At 40.6% G+C, this 16,539-nt stretch overlaps 1 protein-coding gene across 3 annotated transcripts; it reads right to left on the bottom strand.

The window, feature by feature from the left end:
- Positions 1–454: 454 nt before the first annotated feature.
- Positions 455–14,788, bottom strand: lamp2 (lysosomal-associated membrane protein 2). 3 transcript variants are annotated; one of them, XM_056285429.1, is made up of 9 exons: positions 14,574–14,788; positions 13,329–13,441; positions 11,903–12,113; positions 11,646–11,804; positions 11,306–11,553; positions 11,023–11,142; positions 8,871–8,931; positions 8,604–8,774; positions 455–2,646 (listed from the first exon to the last, which is right to left on the bottom strand). In XM_056285429.1, the coding sequence occupies exons 1-9, from the start codon at positions 14,719–14,721 to the stop codon at positions 2,504–2,506; spliced, it is 1,374 nt and encodes a 457-aa protein (XP_056141404.1). In that variant the 5' UTR covers positions 14,722–14,788; the 3' UTR covers positions 455–2,503. The 3 variants fall into 3 exon arrangements, with proteins under 3 accessions (XP_056141404.1, XP_056141413.1, XP_056141421.1); XM_056285438.1 differs by lacking the exon at positions 455–2,646 and adding an exon at positions 4,081–5,344; XM_056285446.1 differs by lacking the exon at positions 455–2,646 and adding an exon at positions 6,264–6,685.
- Between the last annotated feature and the right edge of the window lie 1,751 nt (positions 14,789–16,539).

Below are 16,539 nucleotides of genomic sequence, written 5' to 3'. Positions count from 1 at the left end.
ACGGTTTGCAAAATAGCTTTGTAAACAGGGTCTCATATATATATATATATATATATATATATATATATATATAAATATTTACAGAATATATCACATATTTACTGCAGCTGAAACATAAGTGATGGTAGTCCTGCTACAAGTTAAGCCCCAATATGTTATGCCCCTGTCTTGCAGTCCAGACAGATACTTCTCAGATTTTAACATATCCATGTCTGCAAAAATGTAAAATGCCAACATTTTATTCTGGCGACTGGGTTTAAAAAAGAATGTATCGTATTGTTCAGCACATGGGTAAGTCTGGACACCGAATAAACTTGTCAGTGAAAACGCTTGCTTTACAACTGCTTACTCTGAAATGTTGCAATCTTGCTGTCACAAGACTCTTGACCTTGAGTTTTGCAACTCCACAATAAAAATGGAGGACAAAGCCGTAAAAAAACAAACAGAAAAGTAGTACAAAACAAGAATGCAACTTTATTTAATTTGTTCCCCACTTCAGATCAACGATCTTATCACATGACATTCTTCTTCAGATGGACACAAGCTTCAGGCAAGCAGGATATTAGTGCAACGAAAAGGCACACAATTGTCAGGGGGAGGTGGTGATGTGGTGGTGCAGAACTGATAATCAAACTGGACTAAGAGCATGGCTTAAAAAAAAAAACGAGATCATGATTGTGGCCTATGACGGACAAGAAATAGCATTAAAAGCACATGCAATTGACGTAATCGTAAAGTGTGACGAGAACTTACCGGGGTTTAATCATTGAATCAGTAATAACAGATGGATTCCTACAGCGCACATCAGGCCAGCAGTGATAAGTGTATCCAATGTAAATCTATGCAAGGCCAAATCCACTACCCATTTACCATAGCCCAATTAACTTCCTTTTGGCCAGTGTGTGCATAATTTATACAATTGAAAGGCTATGATGGGAATTAAATATGGAAGAGCATAACATAATGAATTTCAAATATTTGCTTAAGTTGGTTGAGAAAAATTCACATAACAGAATGATAAAGGAACTAGGACCAAGAAAACACCTCCATCCTCCTTTCCCTGAGAGGGGACTTCGCATTAGTGAAAGAAACAATCACCTAAAAATCACATTTACACACAGCTGCTCCAAGTATTGGTGGGTGTCTTGTTAAGTTAGTGTCCCTTTTATTTGTGAGCTACAAATAAATGGATATATGTGCAAAAAGTACTTTACTCAGACATAAACACTTAATGTGCAAATTAATAACGGGAATAATGGTGAATTAGGAAACAATGGCTTTAGTGCTATGAACAATGGGTAATAATGATAATAGGGGGTTCTGAATTTCTATTAGCTTGCTTGTACATTCATGGCATTACCTTTATGAAATCACATCATCAAAAAGTTACATCATTCATTCTATACAATATAGTAATTTACACAGATATTGTACAGCACATTAACTGAGAAACAGGAAAAATAAACAACCTCTTGGTAACCTGGTTAGGGAGAAAATGGATGGCTACTGAGGCAATTAATCTATAACATGCAATCTAGAAAAGAAACTAATATCAATCAATACTCGTTTTGGTACTTGATTCAGTCATTGGTGTCAAAACGGAGGCAGCAACAAAAATCCTCAGGGTAGCAATTGCCTTGTGGCAAAAAATAAAAAATAAAAAAAGCAGAAATTCGGGATGCCCTTGATACATAGAGGGCAGGCAGCTGCTGGATAGAGAGGATTGGAGTGGGAGTGGGTTACAGGAAGCAGATTTTGGAAGCATTGTGAGGGATGCGAAGGTGGGAGGCAGAAGCAGCTGAGTGGGATTATACAGACTGGTAGCCAGTGCGACTCTTCCTCCGGCCAATCAGGTAAGAGATAAGCACAAGGATGATTAGGAAGCTGAGCGCCACACCCACTGCAATGGGCACCAAAAAGCTCAAATCAGAGTCCAGGAAGCATTCCTCGGCTGACAGAAAAAAATAAAGGGGGGGGGTGAGAAAGAGAACGAGAGAAAGAGAGAGAGAGCAGGTTAGCAAGTGAGACAGTGTGTGTGTATGTGTGTGTGTGGGGGGGGGGGGCAATGAGATTCAAAGTCCACAAAGAGTTAGTGAGGGAACGCAGCAAATTGTCAGATCAGATTCTACACATCTATAACTAGATTTTTAAAAAGGGATAACAGGCCATGCTGTAAGGAAAGAATTAATAGTAAAGTACTCAGTATAATGTGTGACGAAAGGCTGTTGATTTCTGAGACGTGTGTGCAACCATTCAATCAAGCATTTATGATATAATCACCTATTAGTGTTATATTCTGGCAGAGCGAGCCAGTGAGTAGCTGACAGAAATATTTGACACAGGAATATGACTTGGAATAATAATAATACTACAAGGGTGAACAATGGACAGATTTGAGCGTTAGGTGACTTTCGCAATTAGGTAAAGGCAGCACATTGAACTGTGATTAATCGACAGAATGACAACACTTAGTATCACGAGTATCGGAGTATGGCAGAATCAGTTAGAAAGACTCATAGCCGGTAGCCATGTTTCTCTTTCTTCCAATGAAATAGGCCAGCATAACAATAAGAATGAGAACAATCAGGGCAACTCCAACAGCTATGGGAACAAGGTAGCTTTCCACGTCAGCCAGGCATTCCTCAGCTAGACGAGAGTGAAGAGAACAGATAAGAGAATGTCTTATGGGTTGAACAGAGAAGAACTCTTAGTGGTTAATGCATTCAACAAATGTGTTGGGTATTGATTGATGTCTGGGAAAAAACAAAACAAAAAAAAACTGAAAAATGAGAAACATTTACTCCAGTATCCGGGACCAAAAACATACTTTTATTTCCACAATCTTAAAATATTAAAACGGTCCACTTTAGTCTGACATGGTTTTCAATCCCATTTAATACGGCTAAAAGTCTAAGAGAAGGAAAATCAAATCAGGATTCATTTGTTGCCACACAACACAAAACAGTCAATCTTAAAAGATGGACTTGCAGCACTAATTCCCTTTGCTAAAAAAAAAAAACGAAGAAAAAAAAGAGTAAGCGACATGCTAAACCACTAAGTGGAAAATCAAACGTTGTGTCAAGTCACACCCATTTAATCAGAGATAATTGTAACAGCATGTAAAGATTAAAGAATCTACAAAACAGAAAAGCAACACTGAGAGCAAGGCACAAAGTTGTGATCCAATTTTTTTTGCTATTTTAACTGAAAACAGGACTGGCTAAACAAGTAATATGTTTAGAGAGCCATGTATGCTAGTGCTGCAAAGCCATCTTGAGAATAATTAAGGCCACACAACTACCGACAATTACATAAAGAAAACAACATAATCACAAACAAAATCAAACATCATATTCAATACTGAGCAACTACTCATACACACACACACACATCTTGTGAGATGGATTGAATGATTTGATCATAAGTAACTTTAAAAAAAAGCAAATCAGTTTCATTTCCAATGTTGAGTGCTGAGTAGCCTTGCTCCAGCGCTTGAGCCTAAATGCTTTAGTTTGGAGCAAGGCTATAGGAGCAGGCTTCGAGGATCGTTCAGGAAACAGCAACTACCATGTGTCTCACTAACTTTCTAACATAACAAAAATACATACTCATTCTGTGGACAGCCCCCCCCAAAACAATATTAGTGCAACCTGCACAGGTTCCCATAACCTCCCCTGATCTGACTGCCAGACCTTCAGGACAGGCTGCAGCAGCAAAGGCCAAGCCCTCACACACACAGGTGTGACAATGCAACACAATTTCAATATATGCCAGACTTCCAAGAGTGACTTAGTGCATTTATACAACTCCCCCATTTGCACAGTACTTAAACTAAAAAGGCAACAACACAAGACAACTATCCCTTTTCTATAGCTAATGCCAAAATGTATTCACAAAGGACATCAAATTGACCTCTCCTTCTGGATTTGTAGTTAACATCTTTTAATACGACTTTGTGAAGATGGAATTAGGCCAATGATCATACAAGATGAATCGCTGACATTTGAGCATCAACAGGCCACTTCCACAGAGAAGATAGTCTGTGTTTCATTAGCTCTACAGGTAGGGGGTGTGTATGAGTGTGTGTGTGTGTGTGTGTGTGTGTGTGTGTGTGTGTGTGTGTGTGTGTGTGTGTGTGTGTGTGAGAGACCAAATCATTTCCTTTGAAACATTGCACATTTACAAACGGAGTGCATAGTAGACCTTTATCCTCATCACTTTTTCTAGAACCAAAGGAGAAAAGCTAATCTACTGACTCTTTGATTTGAGAGGGAAATGCTTTTCGTTTGCTTATGTTGGTTTGACTAATTGTAAGGATGGAAATAAAAATACAAAAAGCACAAAGGTTAAACAACGGGGGGAAAAAGAAAACATTAAAAGGAATGTGAGGGGTGGAGCAAGTGCAGGATATGTTGCAGTGACTCAGGCACAGCCCAAACTGTCACGTTTAATGCTGACTCACAAATTCAAGTATGGGACTTTGAGATGAAAATGCATGTAATCTTGGTTATGCAAGGAGCATATATTCCAAGATCATTAAGATAAAAACAAGTCTGCAAAGACTGGAATACTATTGGTGTAATTACACTCAGTAGTCTGACGTCTTATGTGTCTAATCTCAATTTAATCATTTAGAATTTAACCACCACCAAAAAAAACAAAAACAAAAACAAAACAAAAGGAGCTCAAAGGATCTTGCACTTGCTTGTAAAAAGAAAAAAAAAAGATTAAAATGTCAAGAAAACAATGAAAAAAGAAAAACAACAATAGGGGCAGTCAAGTTTGGTCCTTGAGAATACTGAGAGCAAATAAATCTACATAAGAGGAAATCAGGTCGCAAGTGAGGGTTTTCATTCCTAAACACTTGATCGATTTTGATTTTTTTTTCTTTGCTACCTTAACGTTACTGGTTAATCAAACCCCCAAATTATTGTAGCATCACAGGCAAAACCAATTTCTGAGCAAAGATCTTACGCTGCTTGCTCGTGTTTAAGAGGAACATAATGACACAATTTCCTTTTGTGGCTGCAATTACTTGCGAAGGAGGACATGTACACATCTGATTTCCCCCAAATGGTGGCCACCTATTTGTGAAATAAAAATTGTAAAATTCTACCTCAGGGGCCGATTAAACCATTTCACCAAAATCCCAAGGACCAGGCTTGGGAACCCCGTAACATTTAGGGATCAATTTTGAACTGGATTTAAAGGGTCTGATATCCAACATAGGTTTTTCTGCGACCGATCACATAAGCAATCACTACAATGAGAATCAAGCCAGCCAGAGCAGCGCCAACAATGATAGGGATTAAGATGCTGGTGTCATCCATTGAGCATTCATGGGCTGGAGATAGAGAGAGAATTAATCAACATGTGGAACAGCAGTTTACTGATTAGCAATACATTGAGAAAGCAACAATGAAGCAGAATGTTAAAATCATATAGTCGTTTACACCTGGCATTAACAAGCGTCCTGAGTGATCCAATCACAAGTGGACAGCTCGACGTACAGATGTGAATGCACCCAAGGCATCTTCAGATCCGATCGCTCATGCCACATTTGGAGGTGGCCTGGGACGCATTTGTTCACATTGCATCTTAAGTGTAAATGCATATGTGTACCAGGCCGCACCGAAGGATCTGGGCAATCACCAAAGCCTCCTCTAGGTTTTTTTTGTTTTTGTTTACCTCATCTCTAATTTCTGACACACATCACACCCACAACTGTGAAAGAGCCCCCGCCTGCTTGCACATTCAAGTTCGACTTCAGGTTCAAGTTCATTTATCCACCGCAGCGCAAGAATCCGAACCTCAAATCCGCTGGAATAATTAAATAATCTGAGCCTGAACCAGTGTGATCGGGTCAAGAATTACAAACTCTAGTGTTCAGACATTTAGATTTTCCCACATGAGTTTTAAGAATGAGTTTCAACTTTTACTGTGTATTTTGAGCACAAAATGAAAGAAAGCAAACAATCGGAGCCTGACACTCCTAATTCACGCATTTTAATTTTCCTCATCAGATTATTTGTCTCTACCTGGTGCAACATGCATTTGCTGCATCCATGCTATTGTAATAATGTGAAACTATTTACCCACAATAGACTATTTCTTAAATACAATATATAAGGCCAGGGGTCAGAAGGCTTTCATACAGCTCTACATCATCATCAGAATAATAATGTTCATTTACACAGCACTTTTTAAAAACCTGTTGTGCTTCACAACAAATTAGAATGGAAATAAAAGGAGAGCATTTGGGATGTGGGATGATTTATTTTATTTCTTTAAGAGTACTTCAAATTTTGTATCACAACATAATTTGACAGTAATAACTTATAGATGTGAAATACGTCATACTAATTGACAGCACATTAAAATGAGGCTCGAGTGGGCGTCCGGATAGCGTAGCGGTCTATTCCATTGCCTACCAACACAAGGATCTCCGGTTTGAATCCCCGTGTTACCTCCGGCTTGATCGGGCGCCTCTACAGACACAATTGGCCGTGTCTGCGGGAGGGAAGCCGGATGTGGGTATGTGTCCTGGTTGCTGCACTAGCGCCTCCTCTGGTCGGTCAGGGCGCCTGTTCAGGGGGTAGGGGGAACTGGGGGGGGGGGTAGCGTGATCCTCCCATGTGCTACGTCCCCCTGATGAAACTTCTCACTGTCAGGTGAAAAGAAACAGCTGGCGACGCCACATGTAACAGAGGAGACATGTGGTAGTCTGCAGCCCAACCTGGAACAGCAGAGGGGGTGGAGTAGCGACCGGATGGCTCGGAAGAGTGGGGTAATTGGCTGGATACAATTGGGGAGGAAAAAGCCCCCCCAAAAAAAGAGGCAAAAATGTCCAAATTTTTTTAAATGCCTGTTGCTTCGACTGCTCTCCCTGCGTTTCTGTACGTGTTTATTTACGCGATTGTGCCACGTGCAATGGCGAGGGTTTGAGATGAAGGCGGACACGGTTTAAGGCGATCAACACAGGCTTTTTTAAATAATGTCATTCATTCACTCGCACGCGCTAGTGCGCTGCTCTCCCGCAAGCCACGCCCCCTCTCTCCACTTGCAGCCGAGACTAAACCACACCCCCCTACCACAATGATGTATGTATTTATTTGCATATTGAGCGGGGAAGTGAGGTCAAATAAAAAGTGGTCACTCGAGTCCCATGTGGCGATGTATTCTAATGCCATGTGTGAACTGATGTACTTAGAGCTGTCCACTTGTGATCGGATCACCCAAGATGCATGTTAATATCAGGTCTAAACAGCCTCATAGACTCTTGTCCATCTTCTAAAAAGCTGGGAGGTTCATCAACTGTGCAGGCCACAGCAGTACTAATTCAATGTGAAGCATCAACAAGCAATATATTCACTTGTACTACAATCCTGCTAAAACGCATGTCGCTCTGCATCTTGGCAATACACTTGGGGAAATCCCTGAGAAACCTCTGAATAATTTTTGCAGTGTATAGGAGGGTGTTAGCCTAAGCACTTTAGGTTTCCTTTACAACAATTAGATCCCCCTAGAGGAAAGAACATTAAGGAAGAGATTTTTATATCAGTAATTTTCAATATCACTCAAGAGCTTGGGACAGACTACAAGACTTTAAGGATTGAAAAACTGCAGCAAATGAAGGCATTTAACCCCAACCAATCAGTCTTTTAAATTTCCTGTCATACTACTGGAGAATTGTGAAGGCAAGAGAATGAGCTAAGGATGGGACAAATAAAACCCACTAAACCCCGAGACACACAAGAGGTTTATGAGGGCTAAAGGGGTCACAACAGCCAAAAGTCAGTTAGCTTACTTAGCTGCAAAAACAAGTAAAGTCACGATTAGTGAATTTAAACCTAACCCTTAGTCATCTATGACAGATTTGAGTTTTGAGGTGATATACCCATTTTTGAAAAATAAAAATCAAGACTGACATGGAAAAAAGAAATCATAAAAAGCAGAATCAGTACTTTTTAATCAATCACTAATTTTTCATGCATTTTCCTCCTCAAAGTTAGCTGCAGTTGGATTGATGCGGTTTAGATTGATGCCCATCTCATACAAAATCATATCCAGCCCAATTTTTTCCAAATTCATTCTTCAAAATAAATCATGCTTAAATTATTCTCAATAGCACCAATTTATCTGCAGCTAAAATCAGAAGGCAAGACATCGATTCCTCAACCAATTTTCCACTACATGATTGTACATGCTGACTAATCACCCAAAAATCTAATGAGTTCACACATGAAAATAGCCAAATCCTGAAAAATAAGACTGATAGTGGCAAACTCAAGGCTAAATACTCGAAGTCATGTGGTCTGTCCAAGTCTTAAATTGGAAAGGTAGAACTTGATAGTTGGCAAAATATTTGAATTTAACCGGTAGCAGTTTAGTCTGATTCCATGTCTTACTGGCTAAATTGAATAGTGACACAGGTGGTAACTGCTTCTTCCAGGTTGGTAGTCCAAAACAGAACACATTTAACTTTTTTTTCATTACAACTCACCATATCAAAAGTAGATTTAGAGACTCCTTTGTTGTCAATAAGTTGAGTTATACCTAGAGGAGAAGGGCAAGGGTTCTGGACATGTTAAAAACAAGCCTACCTGTGCTGAAAACACCCTTGTTAATGGCAAAGGGCTGTACTTGTAGCTCATAAGTGTAGAGAGTGAGCAAGCTGGTGATGTTGTAGTTCTGTTCCTTATTACACAAGTAGGAACTGCCAACGGTGGCTTCCCACAGAGTCAGGTTGTTGTTTGTCTCAGTGAAAACCACCCCTGTAAGGAAGATGTAAAGGTGAAGGCATACATCCATGTAAGGAGCTCTAACTGTAGGGCCCTGCGCATAGGGGAGGACACAATCCATCAGTTTACCTGAACTTGGACTTGCAGTGACATTCAGAGCATGTAGGTGGAATTTCTTTGTCTTTGCATCCTGTTAAGAGAGGTTAAAGGCAAAATTATATTGAAATCAATGTCATTTGAACACCAATCACTCTTACACCAGTATAAACCTCTCAAATTATCAATATTACTTTGGCAGATACCAGATACTATTAACCTATCCTTGTGTTAATGTACTTAGGTAAATATCAGATTGTATTGCTCTATAATAGATACACAAAGTCATAACAGGTTAAGATGATGAACTGACCAAGTACAAAGAAAAACAGGGCACTGCCTTGGGCAGTATTGAAGAAAATATTTCAGGGCTGTGTGTACAGCCTAGTGTACTCCGTCCCTAGTGCGCTGGTGCCACAGGCCCGACACCTGGAGTTACATGTCGGAAGCATTCTTACAACTCAAAATCTTGCCATTCTGTAAGCCTTTATCAGCATGTCATCTAGTTTTGCCTACAAGTACTTCTCCTCTGCCTTCACTTCGGGGAAACAGTTACCCTGAGACACTAACCGCTTTCCCTACACATTTTGAACAAACCACTTAAACACTTAAGTTACTGCTTTGAAAATTCTTCTTCAGATTTTCTTCAGCAGCGGTTTTCCACCAAGGCTTGGGAACCTTTTGAAGAATTAAGGTGTTTGGAACTATCCACAAGGGGAACTGCAAGAACTGTTAAAATTTTGTTAATTACGAGTTCATGACACAAAAAGTGCAAGGTCTACATTTTGTAGATATCATTTTGGCATGCCACAAAATTACAATCAACATGTGTAACACAGAGGAGTTCGAGGTTGACGTCTGAATAAATGCTCAGTGAGGATTGCAACTCCTGGTTGGTCTATTTGTGCTTGTCTGATTTTCCACAGCCAGATGCCAGTGTTTACTGCCACAGCTTGTTTACTTGCTGGTAAACTACCTGTTTTTAAAGCCATTTTATTTTTGTCATTGTAGTTGTTTGGTTACAATGAAATTTGTCTTTTGCATTTAAAACCATCCTATCGTATAGGAGCCATGGGCAGCTGCAGTGCCCGGGGACCAACTCCAGTTCTTCTTACCATTGCCCTGGTCAGGGGGACAAGTAGGAGTATTAACCCTTCATGCATGTCTTTTTGATACGGGGAGAACATACAAACCCCACACAGAAAGGACCTGGGACGACCTGGGGTTTGAACCCAGGACTTTCTTGCTGTGAGGCAACAATGCCAACCACTGGGCCACCGTGCCGCACAGTGTCATACACACAAGAGCTTTTTGAAATACAGCAAGAATTTTTGAGGACTATATCCATTCATCCTACATGTGCTGCTGATTGAAATTCAGGCATCACTTTGGGTAATCTTAAGTGATGACAAGCTGTGATGCTGATTTTGGATTTGAAACTGTATTGAGAAGAACATTTGCACTTGCTTAAAAAAAAGTGGCATAATTCCAGTAAGGCTTAAAGCTCAACTCAAAAGGTAGTGCCGTTTTTGTTTGTATGAATATATGTATTTATCAATTTTTGTTCCGGAGTATTAACCCTAACATGCATGTCTTTTGATGGTGGGAGGAAATCGAGCACCCAGAGGAAACCCACGCAGACACGCCATGAACATACAAACTACACAGGAAGGACTTGAGATGGCCTGGGGTTCAGACCCAGGACCTTCTTGCTGTGAGGCAACAGTGCTAACTACTGGGCCACCATGCCGTGCCATGGCAGTTGTTCATTCTTACTCAATCTTGTGGCATACTGATGCTTGTGTTTGGACAATCAGCGCTGTTCAGTGCATAAACTTCTCCCCAATAGTTCCTGTAGAACAGTACCTGCCACGGAGCAGATACGAAAAAGGACTCTGGAACAATGGTTCCAAGATCTAAAATAGGCCCTAGTTCCTGCTGTGGGAAAACGTGGAAAAATTCAGGGTCTCTGGAAAAGTTCAGAGTTTCGGAAAAAGGTTCCTGCAGTGGAAAATACTCTAAAATATGGCCTAAGCAAGTATGCACTAGCTAATCATCTGAGTTAATACAAGCTGGTAAATACACGATAATAGTGCTGAAGACTTAAAAAGGAATTACATCACTAGATACACATATCAGTTTAATTTGTATTGAAAAATGTTATTATTGTTTTGTTGAGACTTACACTAGTGAACGTGAACATGAAGGTAACTGTGTTGGAGCGCAACACAAGTTCACTACTGTTGGTGCCACAAGTCCCGGAGACTGTTGTCCCATTGGGCTCCAGGTTAATCTCCTGATATTTCTAAGTTATTGGGAAAAAATGGGTGACAACTTAATTGGTGTGAAGCATGCCCCATCTTCTCTAGAGCAGAGATAAACATTTTCCTTTATGAAATTCCTTATGTAATCAAAAACAAAGAGGTCGATAGGCTTCTATTGTTACAAGTCTATGTTTGCATCCATACCTCTCCTTGCCTGAAGCCAATCCGCAGGCCAACGCTGGCCAACAGGCAGGCTGTGCTGTTCTCGTCTGGCTTGATGATGTACTTCCCAGTGGCAGGAGTGGGAAGAGCAGGGGTTGGGGTGGTGGTAGGTATCGTGGTAGTAGGTATAGTGGTAGTAGTGGTGGTGACATTTGTTACAGTGGTAGTAGTGATGACATGGGTGGTGGGTGCAACAGTGGTTACAGGTAAATCAGCAGTGCACAAGGTAACTGTGGGGAAAAATGAGGAGAAGAGATCCTCAATATTTATACATGAAATATATTATAGCATGGACTGGTAAGATGCTTAATCTGGTACTTACGTTTGTCACTTTTACTGCCATTCACAAATGCCTGTATAAGCACATCTGATAGCGTCTGATTAACTGCTTCATCTGTGAATTCCTCTTTACTCTTACAAGAGTAGCAGGTATCCACTCCTACATTTGTAATCGCAGGCTTCACAGACACAGACATGGTTTCTAAAAACAAAAACAAATTGATGCCATTACTTAATTTATAGAACATTTCCCATTGGCTACTTGTATATAAAAATTGCAGTGTGTGGTACTGTAGTCACCATTTGATGTAGCGTTAGGAAAGATGGTAGAATCATTGAGACTGTAGTTAAAGACGATAGAATCTGCTTGGTATGTTTTGTCATTCTTTGAGAATGACACGGTCCAGGAGTGTCCTTTTCCAAAACTAAGCTTCAGTGTTGAACTTGTGTTATCACAGATACTCCCATCTGTTTCAACTTTCTCAGGCAGTTCAAACATAACCGTTTCATTCTGAGGAAGAGTCAAACACATGGCTTTATTTTAACATGATTGCTGAAGATTGAAAGGAAAATTTAACAGTGGTGCAAAATAAGAATTAATCACCAGTGATATTACTGGTAGGATTCCAAGAACTAAAGCTAAGATGTACCGTTTTGTAAAAGCATAGTATGATGTGACTTGAGATAACACACATAAAACTGTGCAGGCCATAGGTAAACAAGTTTACTTGCAACCAGCTATGATTTTGTACCAGAGAAGCACAGAGCTGCATAACTTAAGTTCACAGATCTGTCCAAACACATCCAGCACCATAAGAAAATGAGGGACAATGTAAACTTAACTAGACTTTTTAGATTTCACTTAATTTCATCATGTGCTGAGAAGTTCTAAGCTTAAATTTGTTACAATGGCCAATACATGGAGCAATGCTAATGTCTGAGTGACAGACTGGGAAATTTAATGAATACAAGCAGTAATTTTTTTAAAGTTAAAGCTTCATGAGGGAATTTTTGTAAAGGGTAAAATATTACCTTTTAATTGCCATTAGTGCTGAAAATATCCCTCTAAGCACGAATTTAAAAGAAAAAACTTTGTTAAACAGATTTGCTTAATTTGCAATTCCTGAGAATGTCCTGTGGTTTTCCATGAAATCTTTACTGCGCGCACGAAGTGACATTTATTACAAATTTATAGACTAGTATTGTTATATTTACGCTATTTAAATTGAAATTGATTACTTTAATTTTGCTGGTTATACACATATTAAAAAATTATAAGTCAGAGATCCATGATTGTTTTCTTACATCATTCAAGCAACATGAAACGGAATTTGGGGAACCGCAGTCAGCCAAAACAGCACACCACTTCATCCACCATTGAACAGAAAGCCCTCATGCAGCTTTAACAAATTTCTGATTAACAGCTTTCTGCATTTTGTCTGAAGACTGGTGACAGAGACAGAACAATTACAGGATATGCCAAAGGAAAACTCACTGGGAGTAAAATGCTGAATAGCTAGAATCTTTGCTGTTATCTTATTTTTCTTCTTCCTGTGATCACATAGCCTTTCAATGGGAGACTGAGGCTTAATGATCAAGCCACTTAGATATATAAAACACAGTGGCTGCTTTACCATATCAACAACGTTTACAATGCCACTTTCTAACCTGCTGTTTAGCCATAAGAGGAGACAAGTTTATTATGGCAGTGAGCACACACACGCACCTTATTTCCAGCAGCTTCATATGTGACCGAGAAGCTGACTGTCAGATTGGCATAAAGGCATAACTTATCTGTGTTGTTGACTGACACCTCAGTACCAAGGGACGGCTGGATTTCTGCAACAAAAATAGGGTAGAAGATTCAGCTCCAATGAAAATTACCATTTTCTTAGTGGAAGTCTATGAAGAAAATAAGGCACCACTAAGGACATCAATAAAGATCCGCCACGGTTTTGAAATTCATATCTCTATAATGCAAGTGTCTAAGCTCATCTCTTCCAACTGGAAGAGATAGATTACACAATTAACGCTAACGCTAACAAGGGCGAAGGTCAGCTGTCTATCCAGGCTAGAGCGTTTTGTTACCGTGTCCTGTAATCGAGTCGAAAACAGTAAAACCACCACGGGTTCAAGGCCCACCACAGCCCATGTGTTAGGGGGGCGTTTGAATGCCGAATACACAAAACCGGTGGTTTGATTCCCAACGAAAACAACTAGGTTTTAGTGCCAGAATAGGATCAGGGTCACAAATCCCGAATGAGAGACATCTAGCTACTGAGAACATCTACTTGGACAAATGTATTTGCCTTTTGTCATTTACGCTACCTTCCTTCTTGTGTGCACTTCATTTCGTGTAAAGAGCATTGAGTTTAGAAGCACATAATGTGTAAACTATATATATATATATATAAGTACAGTTTGTTTGATTGACTGGAACAATAAAAAAATCAAATGTTCGCCAACTGGTAACGCACATCCTAAAGTCGGGTCGGTGACGCTTTGGATCAAACCGTGTCGTCGATAAATATTTGTGCTGACGATTTAAAAGCGATTTAAATGGACGCCGCTGTTTTGAACAGTTGATGCGGCTCAACCCTGCTTACCGCTGCTGGCCTAGTTACCGTGCTAACAGGTAGCCACCTAGCAAAACATCACGACTACAGCTCGGATAGTTGACGTTATATAACCCGTTTTCTGGAGCCTCCGTTTGTACTGCGGGAGGTATAAACACGCAACATCAGCCGACAGCAATGGTAATTTAAACAAAATTGAGATATCCTGCAACCCCAGCTGGCTCCATGATAACGTCACATCTCCGCCGCGACTCTGTCACAGCACATAGCCTGAGCCCGACACCAGGCCCATAGTGTGCAGAAGTTTCATCACGTATATCAAACAAAGCTACCTCGAAATCAAACAGATCCATGACTGAGTCCACGCCGGCTTAAACGCGTTAAACGTTACATACCGAGTCCGAGCGCCAAAAACCAAAGGAAAAGTGCACCGCGGGACATGATGGCCGGGAGTAGTCTGAAGCGTCCTAATTCAGAGACGTCAACAAGCAGCAAGCCCCGGGCCGAACTGCAGACAGACAGCGCCAGGAAATGGAAAGTCATATGACAGCGGCCGACCAGTGTCCATCCAGCGAGAGGCGTGGGCTGCAAACTACAGCCAAAACGGCTGTTTTCCCCCTTCTATACAATGTGGCAGCACACTCGTATTGTTGAAATATCACATTATGATAATGGTTGCGGACCCCCTCCCAAACAACAACAACAAAAACCTGCAGGCATGTATCAACGGGGTCCAAGCCTGTACGACTGTCCTATATTGTTTATATTGGTACAAGGATAGGGTGAATTGCAGTGTCACACAATGTATGTGTAGTACAAGTTTCAGTAATAAGGCCAAGGTGTTTGAAAGTGAAGCTGTCGCTGATTTTTAAGGGTCGGTTTTATGTAGATTGGATCTACAGCGTAAATCGAGTTTGAAAAGGTCGGCTTTGCATATTTTGCAATTTAGAGCGCCACCCTAGGGGCTGGTCGGTGCCAAATTGTGCAGTCCCAGTGGGCCATGGGAAACTACTGAGCTGAGTTTCGTGTTAATAGGACTGATTGTTGCCGATTACGCAACACTTACTGTTTTGACTGCAACCTAGAGGAAGTTGTTCCTTTATACCTTTCGCATTTTTGTGTGTGGATATTTTGATCATGATTGTCCATAGGTACAAAATTTCGTGCAGATCAGACTTAGGAGTTCGAAATAGCAGGTTTCGCATATATGTCGCAATTTTTTGAAAAAAAAATGTATGGGCAGAAACAGGCTGGCCTATATCTCGAGATTCGGCTCAGGGAACGCGAGAATGTAAAAGTTTTTGAATGTACATATAATGTCGCGGTCCCTGGCTAAAACGCGCTTATCTTGATTATAGCGCTACCTGTTGGTTGACATGTAATTTTTTGTGTCTGACGTATGTGCGCCAATCTATACCGCCCCTGAAAATTTGACGTACTACGTTTTATAGTGGTGCAGTACCACATTTACCGATGGAATAATAATAATAATAATAATAATAATAATCTGAGCAACTACAATACGGTTCCCGGGAGCTTTGAAACGCGTGGCTCCCAGCTCCCTCAGCTTGTAATGTTAAAAATATACAAAATGTAACTTGACTGATTGACTGATCCCATTAAAAGATGCAGAGGACAGGAAGCGATGGAAGCGGATGATCCGCTGTGGCGACCCCTAACGGGAGCAGCCGAAAGTAGTAGTAGTACCCGATTACGGACTCCGTCTCGGGATGGTACGGATTCGTGATAATATTCCGAGTCCGGTCAATACTTATATTTTTACTTTATTTTTAAAGTAAGAGATCAATAAAGTGTAATCTAATCTGCCCTTTTCATTATGAATGTATGTGTCTGAAACATTGCAATCTGAAACATTTTTTGGTGGTAGTGTAGCGGACTCTATGGACATAATTCCTCATAATCGATTCTGGTCGCGTTAAGAAAGTGTTTCCGGGCAAACAGGGTGAGCTACGACGATGATTGGTCGGGGCAGCGGCATGCTGGGGCTGTGGTTTTTGAGCGAGAAATAAAAAACACACGCGTTCGTGTAGTCAGTGAGAGAAATTGTCCGTCTCTTCTTTCCTGCAATTTCCACAGTAGACCGCTGCAGTGACTGTTCTGGTGTCAGCCCTTTACATAAATTTTGGCTCCACTGTTCTTGAGAAGTGATTCTCAATCTGGTCCTCAGGTACCAGCTGTACTGCTTTTTTTCCTATTCGGCCAACATTCACATAGAACAACAGATAAATGTAATGGGAGAATAACCTGGCAGGATAGAAAACCACTAGTATTGCTGGTACTTGAGGACTGGATTAAGAACCACTGATCTTGAGTTGGACTCTCCCCTAAAGACTTGGTTGA

The sequence above is a fragment of the Lampris incognitus genome, chromosome 1 (assembly GCF_029633865.1).
Source record: "Lampris incognitus isolate fLamInc1 chromosome 1, fLamInc1.hap2, whole genome shotgun sequence".
In the NCBI taxonomy this organism is placed as follows: domain Eukaryota; kingdom Metazoa; phylum Chordata; class Actinopteri; order Lampriformes; family Lampridae; genus Lampris; species Lampris incognitus.
The sequence above is the reverse complement of the archived record's forward strand: the minus strand, read 5'-3'. Positions and strand labels throughout refer to the sequence as shown.